Raw genomic sequence first — 18,409 nt, 5'->3', positions numbered from 1 at the left:
CCTTTCACGTGTAGCTGCCACAGAAGCTAATTTTCCTTGATCCTCGTTCGTTGTAATACAGCGATATCTGTGGTCTGTCACAAAGTCAGCTTCAACCTTTTATATGTTTTATATTTCACAGCAAACGTGATATGTAATAATAGGTTTATCTTCACCCTATGAAAAGGAGTAGTTTCAGTTGGTGTTGGCCTATACAGCATCTGGCTATGTCCTGTTGAGTGAACAGTGCTTATGCCAAAGTTTCTCTCTCTCAGTCTGATATTGGAAACCTGCACTCAAACACACTATGGCTACTACTTAAATTACTGAGTAAAGGCCATCACAATTCATTTACACTGTAAGAAATGATGCTATCTGAATGGCACACAGAAGAGAGGCAGCAAGTAAACAAGTAGTTTAAGTCTGAGACTGATTTTCTGCTGTTGCTGCTTAAGGCAGCACGTTTGATTAATTGGAGAAAATGGCAGGAATTTGATGATAGTTGATTTTTTTTTTAATACAGCATTAATTGTTTCAGCGTATAATATCTGAGAGAATTTGGTCACGTCCAACTTTGTTCCTGAGAAAGTGGGTTACTAAATAGATATACAAGTAAACGGTTCCAGGTCAGAATAAGTGGTCTTAACTATCAATAGCAATCCATCATGCAGTTTCCAACGCAGCAGCCACTGCAGCTGATTCATTCTCACAGTTTGAAACACGATCAGAAATAGCATTGGCTTATAGCAACACAACTCTGTCTTTCCACTTTACTGGTCGTCAGGAGAAGGGCAATCTGCGTTTCCCTAATAATTTCAGGCAGATATATACTGTAGTATGCACAATGCAAATATGGGATTTCTGTATTGGCTCCACCTTTATTGTTGGAGGCGATAGTTTACAGATACAAATTGTGCTTGTAGGCATTTGCTGTGTTTACTACTGTATCATGTCGCTCTTTAGAGAGTCAAAAAAAAGTGATGTTTGATTTATTCCATATATAATAAGCAGGTCAAATGTTTGCACCAATCTTTCAAACTTTAGTATGATTTTGGTCCTTCTCACTCTCACATATAGAAAACGACCTAAAAATGATCCTACAAAAAAGATTCAGACAACATACAAAGTTATTGTTCTTTAGAAAACAAAGAAACAATTATAACAGTCTCTTGCTATGTATTCCTATGTAAGTTATTGTTGCTGTTGTCACGAGTTTCAATCGAGTCAAGAAGAAAAAGTTGGACGCTTCAAAGAATTCCATACTGCTCTTGTGCTTTTCAAAGGTAGAGCCCCAAACATGGCTGGTAAACATTTCAGGTGAACTGCAGGGTCCTGCGAAGGAGTGATAGTCTGGTTAAATTATAGTTTACAAATACAAACAGATTTGGCCTTACCTGTTGCACATTCCCATATTGTCTTTGCCTTCAATGACTCAATATCGAATTTTCACTTTACAAACTTTCATATTGCATTTTTTTCACCTACTACACTGCATTCCTTTTAATGTATTTATTTCATGTACAGGCAAAATGCATTTGACCCAAATTTTGTCTTTTTACAGTAATTGTAGTTTAGTAGATTAATTTATATCTTCAAAGTAACACAATACTATTGAATCAAGCGGGCCTCCAAATTTAAATTATATATGCAATATACAGTAATTTCCTAAGTCACGTTTCCTTTTTTCTAAAAAGACTAACTTTTTTTTGCATAATGAAATTCATAATATCACAACAATTTTGCTGGGTAGTTTGTTTTTTTCCTCATAATCTTTTAAAAACCTCTGTATTATACAAATAAACAAACAGAAAAACCCTAAAAATAATGTGTGTAATCAGGTTGGTTTCACGTGTCCCCAGGAGGTAGGTGAATAAAAGCAGACATGGAAGTCTGGTGGTCGTTCCCAACCTTGATTACGATTCTTCTGTGTAAGTTGCCAGTCAGGCCGTAGTAGAGAAACAGAGACAGGCAGAAGTCTCTAGATGTAAGCTTCCTCATTGGCAGGGTTCTGACTCAGGGTTTCCATGGGCTGGTCCGGGCCGTTTTCCTGAGTCTTCGTCAGCATCACCGGCTTTAACATGATCCGCAGACGCTGAAAGGCAGAAGAGTCATGATCTTATTAGTTTTTTTCTTACCTAACTGGTAGGCTTTGTATATGTCCAATCTAAATGGAGTACTTGGACGTACTGTATGTCACCTTGTATGTGCAACACACTGTGAACAAAAAATTGAATATTTATATATTTTTTTATAAAGGGAGAAGCACATAAGGTAGTAAAACCACTGATGACTGTCATATACCATTAGTAGGGACCGCACAGCTGCAAAATTTGCAATCAAACCCCTAGGCTGTAACAAAACACACCAGTTAGTGCTACACAGATGTGAGCTTGATGATTGCACAGCCCCAGGCTCTGAGTTTAAACAGTTTAGGAGATTCGGCCAGTAAAGGAAAATTAAAGCCAATCATGATTAGGGGTGTAATGATACATCGATACAGATCGATATATCGATTCATTGGCGAAAGATGGAACCGTATCCATGCAATGCCCAAACATCGATCCATATGTTATAAATCTAACAGGTTGTGTTAAATGGGAATATGATCGTCTCATGTTGATTGCAGGCCGGTGAAAATGAATCAAAGTTGTATTGCGTCAGACTTTGTGATATCGGCAAATATTGTATATTTGTCCAATGAACGATCTGATATCGTAAAGTGATTTACACCCCTAATCATGAAATGACAAAGACAAATTCTTGACAGCCTGAATTCACTGAACCCACAAAACTAAACCGAACTATCCCAAAGCAAAGATAACATCTTCCACATTTTCCAAACTATTGGTAGTGTTGAAACAAGGCTTGGCTGCACATGGGGAATTTATTTTAGGACTAGGCAATAAAACGATAACTCTTAGAAATATAATGAATATTGGATAACAGGTTTGATATTATTAAACGACCCATATTCAGTGGCCACCTGCAGTTTAACAGAAGAGGAAGAGGAAGACAAACAGCCAATCATGTCGTAAGAGTTGAGGTATAGGCATGGCTGATGGGTTAGGAGCTAGAGCAGAGTAGACACCAGTGAAATTAGTGTCAGTGACAGAAGGAAACAAAGCGCCCATGACCAGCTCCAAGCAGTACTTAGCCATCATCAACAAGAACAAAGGTCACTCAACTTCAGTAGTCTGTGGATATTTTGAATATTTTTCAGTCTAATACGTCGAATAGTTAAAAGCACAATGAACCATCTGGTTGCTTCAACTTTCACTCGAGAGCAGCCGACCTAATTAACAAGGCTCCGGTGCCCCACTGACACAGACTCTTATCCCATCCGATACACACTACACATTACATTACCAGACAATCTCCTCTGCTGAATCAGTGCTTTACATTAACGCACATCTTTACATGTTACATGGACACTACAGGTGTTGAAGACTAGCATTTATGCTAATACACTTAAAACAATGCATCTGGTTCGTCCAATGAAATTGTCGTGTCCATGTTAAATAAAATCTACAATGTTCATTCTACTTGCTCCTGCACAATTTTATATTTGCACATCCCGCATTTCTAGATTGTTAACTTGTGTTTCCATATATTCTCTTTGTTTATTGTATGCACCAACGGAAAAAGGCTAATTCCTTAATCGTACTTGTCAATATACCTCATTTTGTTTCGAAAGATCACCCTTTAAATATATCGTAAAACATATTTTTTTCAGCAATATCGCCCAGCCCTATTATACATGAAGTGTTTGTGATACCAAGCGTTGGCCTGGTTACAGGGAACTAATCAGCTGACTAAATGCTACAATTAGACAATCAGCCATCAGCTGGTATACTGCCGGCTCTGACACCTGCACATCGCCTCCGACAGCCTCCATCGCTCTGCCTGCAATTATGGCCCATTTACTCTGTCAGCGGCGGCTATAAAGCTATATCTGTCACTATAGGGCCTGTATAGATGTAAGGTTATTACTTGGCGCATTGTGAATGACTGCAATTCAAAAACCTCTTAATGTAAATGGCATGCCAGAAAAAAGGTATTATCTGCCATTGATTTGGATCAGCGGATCAATAAAAATACAGCAACCCATTCTGCTGCATACAAATGAATGTAATTTACTGAGAGCTGGATGCCTGGTATAGCAAAAAAAAACATTTAGAATTGTTAGAACTAATTGGAAACTCTTTCTTTTTGACTAATCCTGTTATCACTGTTCCACTCCTCATGGCAATGTATCACGTCTTTACCCAGCATGCCTGTGTGTTTGCTCATTCCAAAGAGCATTGAATCACAGCATGGTTATAATGCACAGAGCGGAATCACTGAGCTAAGCTGATGAGCATTTCTAAAATCCAGTGTGAAGAGTCTTTTCACTGCTAAATCACATGTCAGGTACTTTCACTGCCAGCCATTATGTAAATGATGAAAATGTAAGTGAACATGATATGAACCCAGGATCAGTCTATACTGTGACCTTAAATGTTCAGTTAAGTTTGCTTCCATGGTTAAAACGGCTCGACCCTGTGAAATCCTCAGGGCTGGTATATAACATCAGCACCCTGTAAAAAATACCACTATGTTCTGGTGTTGGATTTGTCGATCATACAGTACGCGCTAATATATTTTAGCCAAAAATATTGCATACCAAGTAATCCACTTGGAGTTGTTAACAAAGAGCCTGTTTCGCTGCTGACTACAGACTAAAATTCAAACCAGCTTATAGATGTGTAAAATGCTCAGAGGTGCAATGCTGCGATGCATAAGTACTGGAAAATCTGTGGATAACGTATTTGTATTACGCTAACCAAAGCCATTGGTATTTAAATACCAAGCAGTGATAGTTAAATAACAATTCCTCAAAGTGTATCCATATATAGAGTGTATTAAAATTAAATCTGCATATGCTGATATGTATACTATTTGTCATCAGCTTCTGGTAAATTGAAATGCTTTCTTTATAAGAATAAGAAATTGATTTCATGCAGTGTAGTGCAAGTATTCTTTGCTTCTGGGCAAATACATCAAGAACCAGGTCAAACATTGTTATTTAAGCAAATTTGCATCAACGTGTGAACTGAATAACAACCACATTGATCTTACCTCTTTGTATGTGCCTTTGAGTGTGAGGAACATGTAGCCCATGTATCCAGGGATGAGGGTCATGGAGGAGAGGGCCATGCACCAGCCGACCCCCTGTCCCCAGGCCGGGAACACATAGTCGCCCATTTTGAGGGGGACCATCTGCACCGCACTGAACAAGAAGACTCCCTGGTAGAGAAAGAGAAGGAAATGGATCTTAGCAACGTCATCATCATGCACACAGAGTAACAGACAGTGTGAATGCAATTAAAAACACAAACATTTCAAGTTAAAAAATTTCTTAGAGATATGAATGTTTGACTAGTGCACATAGATCATTTTTCATTCTTCTTCTTTTTACCTTAAACTAAGACATTCTAAATGTACATGGTACAGAAAACGTCTGAATAAGCTGTTGGTCTTAAATGATTGTTGGCCACAGGCACGCTTTGTTAAGTCTTATGTATATGAAGGTATGGTAACATAGTAATGCTATTCATCCAACCATCAAGCTAAATTGACAAAAAAAAAAGGCATAGCATATTTTTTACTTATAATGCCTTCTCAATACAGAGTTTCACCTTATATCCTAATTATTGTCTTCAGTGGGGTGTCATTTTCCCTATTGGTGTCTGGAACATTGTTTGTTAAATACTGCATGCTTCCGAAAGATAACACTTACAGCCACGATGAGAGGAGTGAAAACACACCAACAGGCCTTCCACCATGCGCAGGGCCTGTAGCCAATCATTTCTTCAATGTTGTCGTAGAATTTGTTCACACCTGGAACCAAAGATACAGAATCATGAAATCAGCTTTGTTTTCAAGATGTTTGATGGAGATGCAGTCCATCATTTATGACCTCATTTAAGCTTCTAGTCTGGATCTTGAAGTAACTTTCTGTGTTTGTTGATTTTAGTGGCCCCTTTGGACAAAAGCGGTAGAGTTTTTACGTAATAAGTGCCCAAGCATGTGCTGGCAGTGCATACATTTGTTTAGGAAGCAATTGAAAGAGAGAATGCAGGATGCATCCCAATGAAGTCATGTATTTATGTATATGTGATAAGATAAGATCCAGTGAGTCAGCAATAACAATTCAGAAAATTGTAGTCCGGATTTAGATGTGGGAAAAAATCTTTGTGTCTCACCATAAAACCAGGAAATTGAGATGCACTCGAAGAAGACCAGGAAGAGCAAGCACATTCCACTGGCTGAGTAATAGTCGAATAGCTTGAACACGTAGAGTCCCCCCTGCGAAACGAGAGGGGCAAGAAAACAAAAGCAAAGAAGATAAGACAGAGGAAGGCGAAGGGGATTGAAGAAGCAATTATAGTACTAGATGTGCAGGAGGAAGACAGTAAGAGATCGGTCAAGTGGAATAACGTGGAGGGCGAGAGCACCAGCGGCTGTGGCTGGTTAGAGAGTTGGTGACGGTTTAGTGGTGAGGACAGAACTGGTGCTAAGGACCGTGGATATGAAGCACGGACAGGGACGGTGAAGATCTAGCATCTCCTTGAAACATTTCATTACTGTCCATAATGTCTTGTGGCTATCAGGTCGTAATGGAGACCAGCTCAAAGGGACCTGCTGCAGTTCGTTGACTACATCTCTGTGGAGCTTGATATGTTTTAAACTGCCCTGGGAAGCGATTAGCATAACTCATTCTAACAGGGACTGTGCATGTGACATGATGGAAATCCAGTTTGGCAGAAGTAGACTGACAAGGCAGGGTCTTGGTCGAGTGTCATTGGCTAATATGACCTTGGCCTGCAGTGGTTCTGTCATTTCTAGCTCACACGTAGGCAGACACAGATGCAACTTTTGGTCACGTTTAGTTTTTTATTTTATATTGTACTTTTGATTGAAATCACGCCAGGAGTTATTTTGGATGGATGGATGGATGGATGGATGGCTGGATGGATGGATGGATGGATGGATGGATGGATGGATGGATGGATGGATGGATGAATAGATAGATAGATAGATGGATGGATGGATGGATGGATGGATGGATGGATGGATGGATGGATGGATGGATGGATAGATAGATAGATAGATAGATAGATAGATAGATAGATAGATAGATAGATAGATAGATAGATAGATAGATAGATAGATAGATAGATAGATAGATAGATAGATAGATAGATAGATAGATAGATAGATAGATAGATAGATAGATAGATAGATAGATAGATAGATAGATAGAGTGGCTGATATATCGAAAATCATACCAGTGGCTGCAAAAGGCTGATCTGCACAGAGGCACTTTATATATACTGTATATAGTATGTAAGCCAAAGAGACATTTTGGCCTGATTGGGGTGCTATAAAAGAGCTCAGGTAGTCCTCAAAATCACTGAGAATCACAGTAGGGGCACCATCAATACACATACTAAATATCTTGGGAATCTGGCCTATAGTTGCGAGTGAGACATAATGTTTAAGACTAAATTGTTGGATAGACAATCCAACTGGTCTGGTCAATATCCTTTGCTTCTAACTGACCTGAACCACTGTGGGTAGGAACTCTAGTCTCAGAGGGAGTGTGACCCCATGATCTTTAAGCTTCAATGCTCTTTGGATTGCGTATGAGGGCCTCTTGGCGAGCTGAGTTAGGAACCTAGCTGAGTTAAAACAGTATTGCAGGTCACTGGTTCGGCTTCTGAGGTCACACCACTGGTGTCCTGTGGGATGCTTACAAGTCTGTGGAAACTGTTTTGTTATCCTGTAACAATGCCTGTAAGAGCAGTTATTTCCTTTAGTTTGTTTTGTTAAAAAGACCTACAAGACGTCGTCATTTGAGTTAAGCAGTTAACCACATGTCCTGTCATCGAAAGCAATCTAACATGGGTGTTTGTGGGTGACCTCATAGTACCACACCACATATATATTTAAAAAGAAAATACATTAGTAAAGAGAATGAGCAAGGCTGTTTTGGATTTGTTTTTGTTTTGTTGATGGTCAAATTTATGTTGAACAGTTTTGATGGTCGCACCTACTTTGAGTTTGAATTGTTAGCATTGCACTACACTCGAACGTTCACACACACTCATTCAGTCACACATTCACCCTGCTACAACCTGCCATATCATGCCTGGATCAATAAAGCGCACGTTGAAAACAAGTCCATACCTAGGCATCCATTAGACTTAATTTAATGACTGAGAGCCGAGACAACTCAAAAGCCCGAATTGTAAAATATCAAATATCAAAGCCCTCAGTTGATTAAAGGTGAACTTATTAAACCTATTGGCATCTTTCCTATACTGGGTACTGACAGTATCATGGAAATCCTCATAGAGATAATGGTGTACTAGTTTACTTGATAAACTAGAGAAATTCTGACTCGATATTCAGTATTATGAAAGACTTATTTACCTGTGTGATGTTGGACAGGCCGATGATGTAAGAAATAAGGCAGACGATTGCGATGAAGATCTCTCTGCGTTTTCGGAGAACATGGGGGAACTCATCGACCAGCGCAGTGATGAAACCTTCCACCGTGCAGAACTGAGAGAGATTGCAGAGCCATGCAAAAAAAAATGTGTTAACTGATACACTCAATCTAGAAAATAAATAGATAAATAAGGTTTAGAACCAACCAACTTTCCTGACTAAAAAAGGCAACATCAGGACATTTTCCATTATGTTATACTAAACCATGTTCTCATGAACATTTTACCCCTGAGGCAAGAGAATCCTGGCTTACAAACTTTAATTTTATTTTTGGAAGCATTTTAAAACTGAAACTGAAATGAGCGCTTTTGTTATATAATTATAGTCCAAAAACAGCAACTGAGAGCATATTTGTTTGGTTATCTTTACCTGGCTGTCAATCCCCAGCATCAGTAGCATGGAGAAGAAGAGTATGGCCCACAGCGGAGATATGGGCAGCTGGGTGACCGCCTCAGGATAAGCCAAAAATGCCAAGCCAGGTCCTGAGAAAAAAAAGACAAATATTATAGACATGGTATATACTTACGATGGGATTCAATATAAAAATGTAAAAAACAAAAACAAAAACAATTTTTTCGCCATTTTCAACATTCATATTTAGATACAATGAAATAATAACTGGAGACTGCTGCTGTTTCAAACCCATTGTCCCATTGTACCCGAAAAATGTGCTGATTGTCACACTTTAGTACTTACAAAGGAAGGAGAGTTTTGCAAAAATCACTGAGCAATTTTTCTCTCTAATAAACCTGGAAATCACAGCTGACATGCTGTATTGGGACACACTAAAACCCTTTCCTTTCTAACTGAAAAAATATAATCCTGCAATTTTCAGGGCCATTTTACTTCACAGTGGCAAGTTTCTGTGCCAGTGTAGTCACTATCGAATTTCAACATTGATTGCAATTACCTGAGGCTGCCACATCGGCGATGGGTCTCTTTGTTACATTGGCCATGAAGCCCACAATGGAGAAGATGACTAAGCCAGCGAACATGCTGGTGAAGGAGTTGACGCAGCAGACAATGATAGAATCTCTGTAGAGGGAGAGACAAAGCACAAGGCAGCCATTGTCACGCCTGTATCAATTCCTTATCAACCCGTCACACATTGTCGAGATACGTGGGGGGGAAGCCATTTTGCATCCTGCAGCAGCTGAGCACATTTACTATATTGGCCTCTCTTCTTTTTAAAATGGCAGTCGGCTCCAGAGGTTTCAAAACAGTTGGAGCCAGAGACGTGCGCAGTTGGCAAAGCCTGTGGCTGACAGTGTATAACAGAGCGTGTACAGCCAAAATAATGAAACGACTCATACAGTTGGAGGCTCAAATCCGCCCCAAAATAAACGTACAGCAAAAAAATAATCCCAGGAAGACATGACTGCAGTCTCCTTGATAAAAAAATATTAATGTGTGAGTGACCGTTTCCAGACAGTAAAATAGCATTGAACAAGTACCTAATTCACGTGGCAACTCAAACCTTAAATGTTAAACATATTTTCATCACATACCTGTATACGTTGTTATTGAAGGGATTGTAGCTGCCAAGAGCAATCAGAGAGCCTAATCCCAGCCCGTAGGAAAAGAAGATCTGAGTGGCAGCATCCAGCCACACCTGACACACAAAATTACAAAAAAAATGTGTTTAAAATAACCACATGTACATGTAGCTTGTGCAAAGTTGTTGCCTGAATGTGTCACTTTTAAGTTGTAAACCTTTGATGTAATGGCAAAACACTGCAATGCCTTAGTACGGTCTTGTGTGCCCTGCTGATGCGTTCTGATCTCATTGCATACCATCTTACGTCGACTTAACTCAGTTAGATCTTGCCTAGTCTCATGCTGTCTCTCCACACCCCACCTATAGCTTCATTGCATGTTCTTCTTGAGCTTAAATGGTGCAGCTAATTAATGTGTTCGCAGTCATTACTGAATAAAACCTAACAGGTTCAATTATGGGTCCCATCATAAGGGTCATACATCATGCTTTGATACCAGTGCAATACTTAGACCTTTCAACAACAGTCTGTGACCTACGCTATGGTATATCCTGCATCAGCATAATGCATACAAATGTATGAATTTGACTTAAGCTTTCTATAAGCTTTTGGGAAAATATGTGGAAAACACACTAATAGTACGTTTTTTAAGGCTGTGTGTGCTATTATCAGACATCCATTCTATTCGTATGGATGCAGGTACACAAAGAGACCTCCACAAGGCCTTACTACTGTATAATCTGTAAACAGTCCGTGCAACTTTTCCCCCCAAAAGCGTAAGTACTATTGTAATCTATTGTTTGTAGCCATTGTTATTTTGGCAGTCAATAAAGTTGTATAATTTGTAAGTGTGTGTGTGTGTGTGTGTGTGTGTGTGTGTGTGTGTGTGTGTGTGTGTGTGTGTGTGTGTGTGTGGGTGTGTGTGTGTGTGTGTGTGTGTAGAGTGAGAGAGCAAAGGGATCAGAGAGCGTCGTACCTCAGACTCCTTAAGCTTTTCAAATTGTGGTGTGATATAGAAGAGGATTCCATCGATGGCACCAGGTAGAGTGACGCCACGGCAGAACAGGATGAACAGCATGAAGTAAGGGTACGTGGCTGAGAAGTATACTACCTGTTGGACACAATGCACAAGAAAATTGTCTAACCAGGGCAAAAATATCGCAGATTTAGCATGAATTAATTGACTTGGAATGTATGTCCTGCAATGCATCAAAGCTGTATAAGAAGGGAAAACTGCTAAGTTGCTCAAGTTGCCATGTACGGTGTTACAGTACTGTGGCACAATGCCGACAGCACTGTGACCTAGTCAGCCATTCCCCAGAGGCAGGATGACCCCAGAGTGGTTTGGTTCAACACACCTCCAGTGCACTGTTTACCTCGCGATTTGAACCCATTTGGCACTCTACTATCAAAGTCTGAACAATGCATGTCATTCATTCGTGATGAAATCTATCGAATAAAACATGAATCAGCAGAGACAGGAGCCAGACAGTCATTAAAACCGCTGTGTATTAAAAAAAACTCTGATCAATCTTAGTGTTAGTGCACTTAACATTAAAAAGTGGTTAAAAAGGGGCTAATCACTATTGTCAAGGTTTTGTAATTTTGTAGCTCAGTTGGCAGAGTTTAGTGGTACTACAGAAGTTCCATGTTTTGGACTCTGTATCCCTTTGTGAAAGGTGTATTAGCTTGTGATACTGAGGGTGGTTTGGATTGAAGGTAGAATGTTGTTCTATCTTTAAAAGACAGAGATGGATTGGCAAGGTATACTGCAAGTCATTTAGCTTGAAAAGTTGTGAAATAGGCTAGTTGTTTCATGTTTTTACCAAATATTTCATCCCGTTGAACCTTATGTAAACATGAAGACATTGTAACTTGAACTTAAATTTCCGCCAATGCAACGCTTGCACAAAACAAGCAAAACAAATTACAGTTGAATAGATATAACGGGTCAAGTGAAGTTATGTAATCACAATTCCCCTTCATTGGAACATTAATCCAACATGTCATTGTGCCACTTTGTTGGCTTGGAGCAACTCGATGATGCAAATAGTTTTTACCAGTTAGTTTTTGTTTCTGTCTTTGTCGTTTTCTTTCCACTTACTTTGCCAGTCCAGCTGACGCCCTTCCAGATACAGAAGTAGACCAGCACCCATGCAATGGCCAGGGTGATGGCCAGTGGGATCCTGATCTCCCCGGGCTGGTCCAGACCATCGGTCATCTGGTGCATGTTACGTCTGCAGGGAGGGAGTAAAGTGGTCTTAAAACAACGCACAAATGCATCCTCATACAGCACATGCAGCACGCATGGGCGCACACACTAATATTCATACACACGTCTGGATATTCACAAAGACCCCTCTCCCTGGCTTTCTTTTCTCACCCCTGAAGCTTTTTTTTTAGGGCGGCATAGTCAAGCCAAGTCATCCTTGCACGCACGCACGTAAGCATGTTTTCCCATGACATTTTTTTCTCAGGCCTTTTATTCTACATGCACAATTTCGCCCCCTGGAAGTATCTGGAAATGGATGGATATTAAAAGATTGAGTTAACCCTCGGATCCTTACTTCCAGATGGCCATATCATATGGATATGCTGTATGGACTCCAACCCTGATCCTAAGTATTGTAAGTTGGGTCTGCCTTCACTGTGTAGCTTAAAAGTGGAGTCAGCAATTGTGGAGAATGAATGTTGTCAAAATCACCGGTTGTTGAAATTAATGAATATCTCCATAAGATCCTTGTCCTGTCTGTACTGTGTGTACGCTGATTAAAAAAAGACAGTGTTAATACACAGCCTAGGCTCTGTGAACGGGTATGGTGCTATAGCTACAGTAGGCCCCATTTGTTTACATACCCGTTTACAGAGCCTAGGCTGTTTAATACCACCAGATAATCTTTACGTGTGCACACACACACAGTACGGACAGGTAGCGGATGTGAGGAGATATTGACTGATTTTGACAAAAAGTGTGTTCACTAGATTTGTTGAATCCACCTTTTAAATCTGTTCATATACTTGTAATCCAAACCGATTCTCATGTCCAACTTACTCCCAAAACTCCTGCACTGCACTGGTGAGGTTTCTGGTATCTGGCAGGCTGTAGTTGGAGTAGCATTTCTCTGTGTTCCAGGGATTGCCACAACTCTGCCATGGCAGCTCCTGAAATTTAAAGAAAAAAAGAAAGAAAGAAAAAAGAAAGAAAGAAAGAATGAAAAGAAAGAAAGATCACACAGACAACTCTTTTAACTTGGACCAACTCTCCCATCGCCCGGGTCCCATTCTCTCTCTCTCTCTCTCTCTCTCTCTGTCCAGCAGCCAAGACCATGATACTCATTGAGATTTCATGCTTCTCTCGGAGGAGTGAATGCCTCATCGCCACATGCATTTATCAATACTTTGTGTAAGCCGCTAATTATGTGGGAAAGGAAGTAATAAATGTCATACCCTATTAAGGGCTGTACACCCTTATATAAGAGGTGCTGGCAAACAGAACCTCCCACATAACTAAAAGGGTTACTTAGTTTAAAAAAAATAGAACCTGGGCGAAAAACAAACAAACAAATAAATAGACAATTGATTTAAAGAGTGAAAAGATGTTAATGTGAGGAATGAATTAGCTTAACTTATTAAGGATTCATTTTCAAATGTTCAAAGGTTCAGGTTCTATAATTGTTTTATTTTTTTATATATATTGAACAGAATTGATATTATGATAAAATACTCACACTAGAGAAGGAGTTGTACAGATAGTAAATAGCCCAGGAAATGATTACAATGTAATATATATTAAGCCAGAAGGAAAGGACAGCAGCAGCCAGACCCACACCTGAAACAGAGTACAGGCATGTTAAATGATTTATCAAATTGTCAAGAAATACTTGTGTTGAAATAAAAGGACAGTAACAATATCATTGTTTTTAAATGAATGATTTTTCATATATTTTTGGTTGTTTATGTAGGATAACCCCTTCGCCCCATATGTCTTAAGACAAAGGACCCCAATTTTCGATTTTGGCTAAGTCTGTTCGGCCTTCCTGAAGAAGCCACTTAACATACAAAGCTTAATGCATTTTACCTTTGAACATGGGGGCCAGCTTCCACACTCCAAGCCCTCCAATGGAAGTGTACTGACCAAGTGCCGTCTCCAGAAAGAAGAGGGGCATGCCAGCAAATATGAGCGTCAGAAAGTATGGAATCAAGAAGGCTCCTGAATGAGAAGTGACAGGTAAAGGTGTGTAAGTGAAGGTCAATCATATTAACTATTAAGATTTTTCATAATCCAGATAAAATGTTTCCTAAAGAGAATATTTAGTTTCACACTGCGCCCCAAATCCCCGTGCAGGCTTTCGCTTGTGCGCAATTACGCACGGCTCAGATGGACACGTTAGATTTATTTTAATTTAAAAACCTCTGGGGGGCAAACTGGCAGGCTTTGATGTCGTGATCTTTGCACTCCCTTTTGATGTATGGATGAATGGAATTTGTTTTCAAGAAATTCCTCATTTACCTCCTCCGTTTTTTCCACATAAATAAGGAAATCTCCAGACATTTCCGAGTCCGATTGCGTATCCAACACAAGAGAGAAGAAAGTCAAATTTGCCGCCCCACGTTTCTCTCTCGGGCAGCTCATTTTTCGTCTTCTGCACTTTCACCACCAAGGTTTTGGGTTTGTCGTTTGGCGTGGTGCAGCTCGGCGCGTCGTTCACCGTCTCTGTCAAGACGTTTCCGTCCGACGCTTTGGTGCCGTTGGTGGCCATGGTGACAGCGCCTGTTGGATAGTCCCGACCAGTGGAGAGGAGGGCGGTTCAGCACCGATCCAGACACACAGCAGCTTCTGCGTCCTGGATACGCAGCTCCCGGATAACAGCCAAGAAGAGAGACGAATACTCGGTGTGATGAGTGATCAGGAGCAGCTTAGCCGTGGTACAGGAACCCTTAATAAAAACAAATAAATATGTATAGCGTTAAAAAAAAGAAATCACAGATACAAAATACATGAAAACATCATTTGGATTATAATTGGACTAGTTTTTTCAGATATTTCATATTTTTTCTGAAGTCGAATACCAAGTCTTAAAAATTAATGGTTTATTTGGTATGCCATGCCTTAATTGTTTAAGATTATTGTTGAGAAAAAATAATTAAACAGGTGAAGCTGACTGTATTGCGTACTTCAGTGGGCCTTGGCTGTGCGTAACAAGAACTTTTTGGTCAAACTATTATTATACGCGATTGTAATGCATGCAATCAATTCTAATTGCATGACATTTCTTCAGGGGTGAGGCGGCAAAATGTGACCCACGATCCGTAAACCCCATGGGATTAAATAAAGGCTTCTCATGCAATAAGACTCACTTTTAATGGCCTGGAGTGAATGCGTGTAGGCAGAAATTTAGAGGCTGCTTTTGTCCTTGATTCATTACGCTGCGAATTCAATGGCCCACTTCCTACAGCTCCGGTACTAGAGAAGAGCAATTGAACACATTTAGGAGTCAGACGCGACGATCATGTCCAATGAATCACCTGGAGAGGCGCACAACTCACTGGAGCTTTTAGAATAGACATTTTCAAGTGTCTGCTGGCCACAGTTAAATTGGATACTTTTCATTGTATTTGTTCTAGTTTTTATACTACACATGTTTTATCAAGCTTTTGCATTCAAAATGTACGTGTTTAAATATTAAGTTTTAGAATACAAAAAAATGAACATCTACTGAGGAAACGTCGAAACATGTAGCGCGCTCCGCTCTCTGCGTTCCCATCCCCTCGCGTGCGTAATTGTCACCGGCACTATGAAGAAACGCGGTCATAAATCTGTTTTCAACAATAAGTAATGATATTCTAGGTCCATTTTTTTATTTGATTTCAAAGAGACACATACCCTCAAGATAAATTGGAATTTAGTGAACAAATAACGTCTACATTTTTTTTCTCGCACCAAACAGATAAAAAATGAAAATGTTTGACATATTTAAAACACGTGGCTGCAGTTCTTAATGGTCAAATTTAGCTAATTACTCTCGTGAGATAAATCCCCCCATGAAATAAATCTCTCGCGTCGCCATCAAGTGAACTACAGTCGCACATCCGTACACTTTGCCAAATTCAGCGCATCTGAATGTCCTATGCCAAATTCCTCAGCGGTCTTTCTTTGTAATAAAATATGTTATCAAACACAAATGTGTCCCGAATCCCACAAGTGAAATGCATACTGTATAACAGAATACTTACAATAAAAATAGTTTTTTTTATATTGTTTCCCCGATTGGAAAAATCCGAATAAAAAAAAAAAGTTACTTCCTTGTACTTTTTAAAATAAAAACCAAGGTGAAAACTTTGACATCCGACGACAGCGAGCAAAATATACGATCCTTAGGCGGGAGGACGGTGGACAAATCCGTCCTTGAGCGCGAGGTGCTGTCCTGAAAGGAGTGGTGCTGAAAGAGAGGAGGGGAGAGAAGACGGGGAAAGGAGCTGCCGCCGTCTGAGTTGAAGCGAGCAGGGACGTAACATGGAGCGCAGGATCCTCACTCTCATCTACATAGCGTCAATGTCACCTCAAAGTCGACCCTCCCCAACATATCCACCACTGAGATGGCAGCGGGTTTGAGAGAGGAGCATCCCCTTGTCTCAAGGTTTTATATCCTTACTCCTGCAGGCTTTTTTTTCTTTTTCACATCAAGTTCTCTCCCTCTTTCCCTATCTCTCTCTCTCTCTCTCTCTTGACTCACTCAAGGGCCAGTTGATGGACTTATATGAGTCACTTACCATTTCGATAGCACCCTATATTTGCCTTTGCTATAAGGTATCTCTAAAAATGACTACATTCAACCAAGTTCCCATTACAAAGCACTTATTAACACACGTTCTAAACTTCTTTCCATTTAAATTGTACATGTGATTAAGTGAAACATTTATGTGAAAAAGGCCACGCTGTGAGTAAAAATGTACAAGGCGTAATGTTGCATCCAACGCAGTTACTCCACAGTGTAGCAGCCATACAGAGGAGGATGCCAATGGCTGCTCCAGTTTCTGGCAGAATGTGATAAGAGGGTCCATGCCAATGAAGGGTGTCAGGGTGTGTGAGATAAATTGAAAACTGTAATCTTCTTAGCCCGCTGTCTACCAAAATGGAATACCCTTGTGGAACATCCCAAATGAGCAGTCTTGAAGCAGACTCTAACTCCCCACATCCAGATACGATACTAGGGCCTAACTCGGAGATTAGATTCTCGCAAGGTTTAATAGTTAAAGTTTGAGTCGTGAAAATGTGTGAGGAATACTGAAGAATAAGCCATTGTTGGAAAAAAAAAACTACATCTGTCTTTGGGAATGGCAAATGTGTAGCGGAAGGCGATATATCCTTTCTCCTGTATTCCAAGTTCACCATACAGGCACCTGGTGAGATCTTGATATTTTGGTGTCAAAGTGTCTTCATGGTATGCATGTCAGAAATCAGTCAATATCTGTCCCCAAGGTACAATCTACGATTATGTGCCCACCTAGGGACAATTATTGGACTTCAAAATATCTTTTTCGTATCAACCAAAAAGTTAATATGTTTCCCAAGCAGTGAAAGGTACATATGGAAATCATTGAATCTAAAATGCTCTCTTAGATTTGAAGGTTTGACTGTTTTCCTCCTTATTGAAGTTACATTTGAACCTGTAGACTATAGTTGAGCAAACTAGCCCTGAAATAAACAAAATAAACGTTTAGTAAGTATATGTGTAGATAAAAAAAGACAAGGGTACAAAAAAGCACCCACATGTCAAGGGTACTGCCCCAGTGACAAGCCCCTGTGCCCTTACATCTACAATAATGTGCTTTTTTCTCTGAGTGTGGCTTATGTCACTGCTACGGATACACAAAACACATGCAGTGTGTCTAAAACGCCTGACAAACACATCTTTGGTGTCTTTTTGTCTCTCTGTGCCATGCTGGAGGCTGTGCAGTGCTGATACAGTGCTTCTGAAGAAGAGCCACACCACCACGGAGAGAGAGGAGAAGGGAAGAAAGCCCAGATGGTGAACCAATGAGGGGTGAGCTAACCTTCTAATGATACCAAACTAAGTTTTTTGTATTTGTAATCCCAGCTGGCTGATTGGCCTGCGGGGCTGTGGCTCCTCAGATGTGCAGAAAGCCTCCCGTCGGCTTGCAGCTCTCACATGGCGGAGGGAGAGGGGATGGGGGGGGGGGGATTCAAAATGCCAGTGTGACTAGAGCTGGTGGAACTGTGCTTGTGGCCCGGGTCCCACCTGATGGTTGAGCCTGTGTGCAGTGGAGCTTGTAATTACAGAAGGAGGTGGTAGTAATAGAGAGGATAGAGTATAACAGGCAAACACACAGGCAGACAGCTGGGCCCCCCCGTCAGT

General features: G+C 40.3%; 1 protein-coding gene across 1 annotated transcript; it reads right to left on the bottom strand.

Moving 5' to 3' along the window:
• Positions 1 to 1,957: 1,957 nt before the first annotated feature.
• Positions 1,958 to 14,791, bottom strand: slc6a1b (solute carrier family 6 member 1b; the record flags this gene model as incomplete). Its single annotated transcript, XM_080026062.1, has 14 exons — positions 1,958 to 2,071; positions 5,098 to 5,265; positions 5,759 to 5,859; positions 6,225 to 6,327; positions 8,458 to 8,589; positions 8,905 to 9,017; positions 9,446 to 9,570; positions 10,044 to 10,147; positions 11,008 to 11,142; positions 12,136 to 12,268; positions 13,084 to 13,193; positions 13,760 to 13,860; positions 14,110 to 14,241; positions 14,542 to 14,791. The coding sequence occupies 14 exons, from the start codon at positions 14,789 to 14,791 to the stop codon at positions 1,958 to 1,960; spliced, it is 1,821 nt and encodes a 606-aa protein (XP_079882188.1).
• Positions 14,792 to 18,409: the final 3,618 nt, after the last annotated feature.

Source organism: Ammodytes marinus (assembly GCF_949987685.1).
Source record: "Ammodytes marinus genome assembly, chromosome: 4".
In the NCBI taxonomy this organism is placed as follows: domain Eukaryota; kingdom Metazoa; phylum Chordata; class Actinopteri; order Uranoscopiformes; family Ammodytidae; genus Ammodytes; species Ammodytes marinus.
Note: the sequence above shows the minus strand (reverse complement) of the source record. Positions and strands in the feature narration are given on the sequence as shown.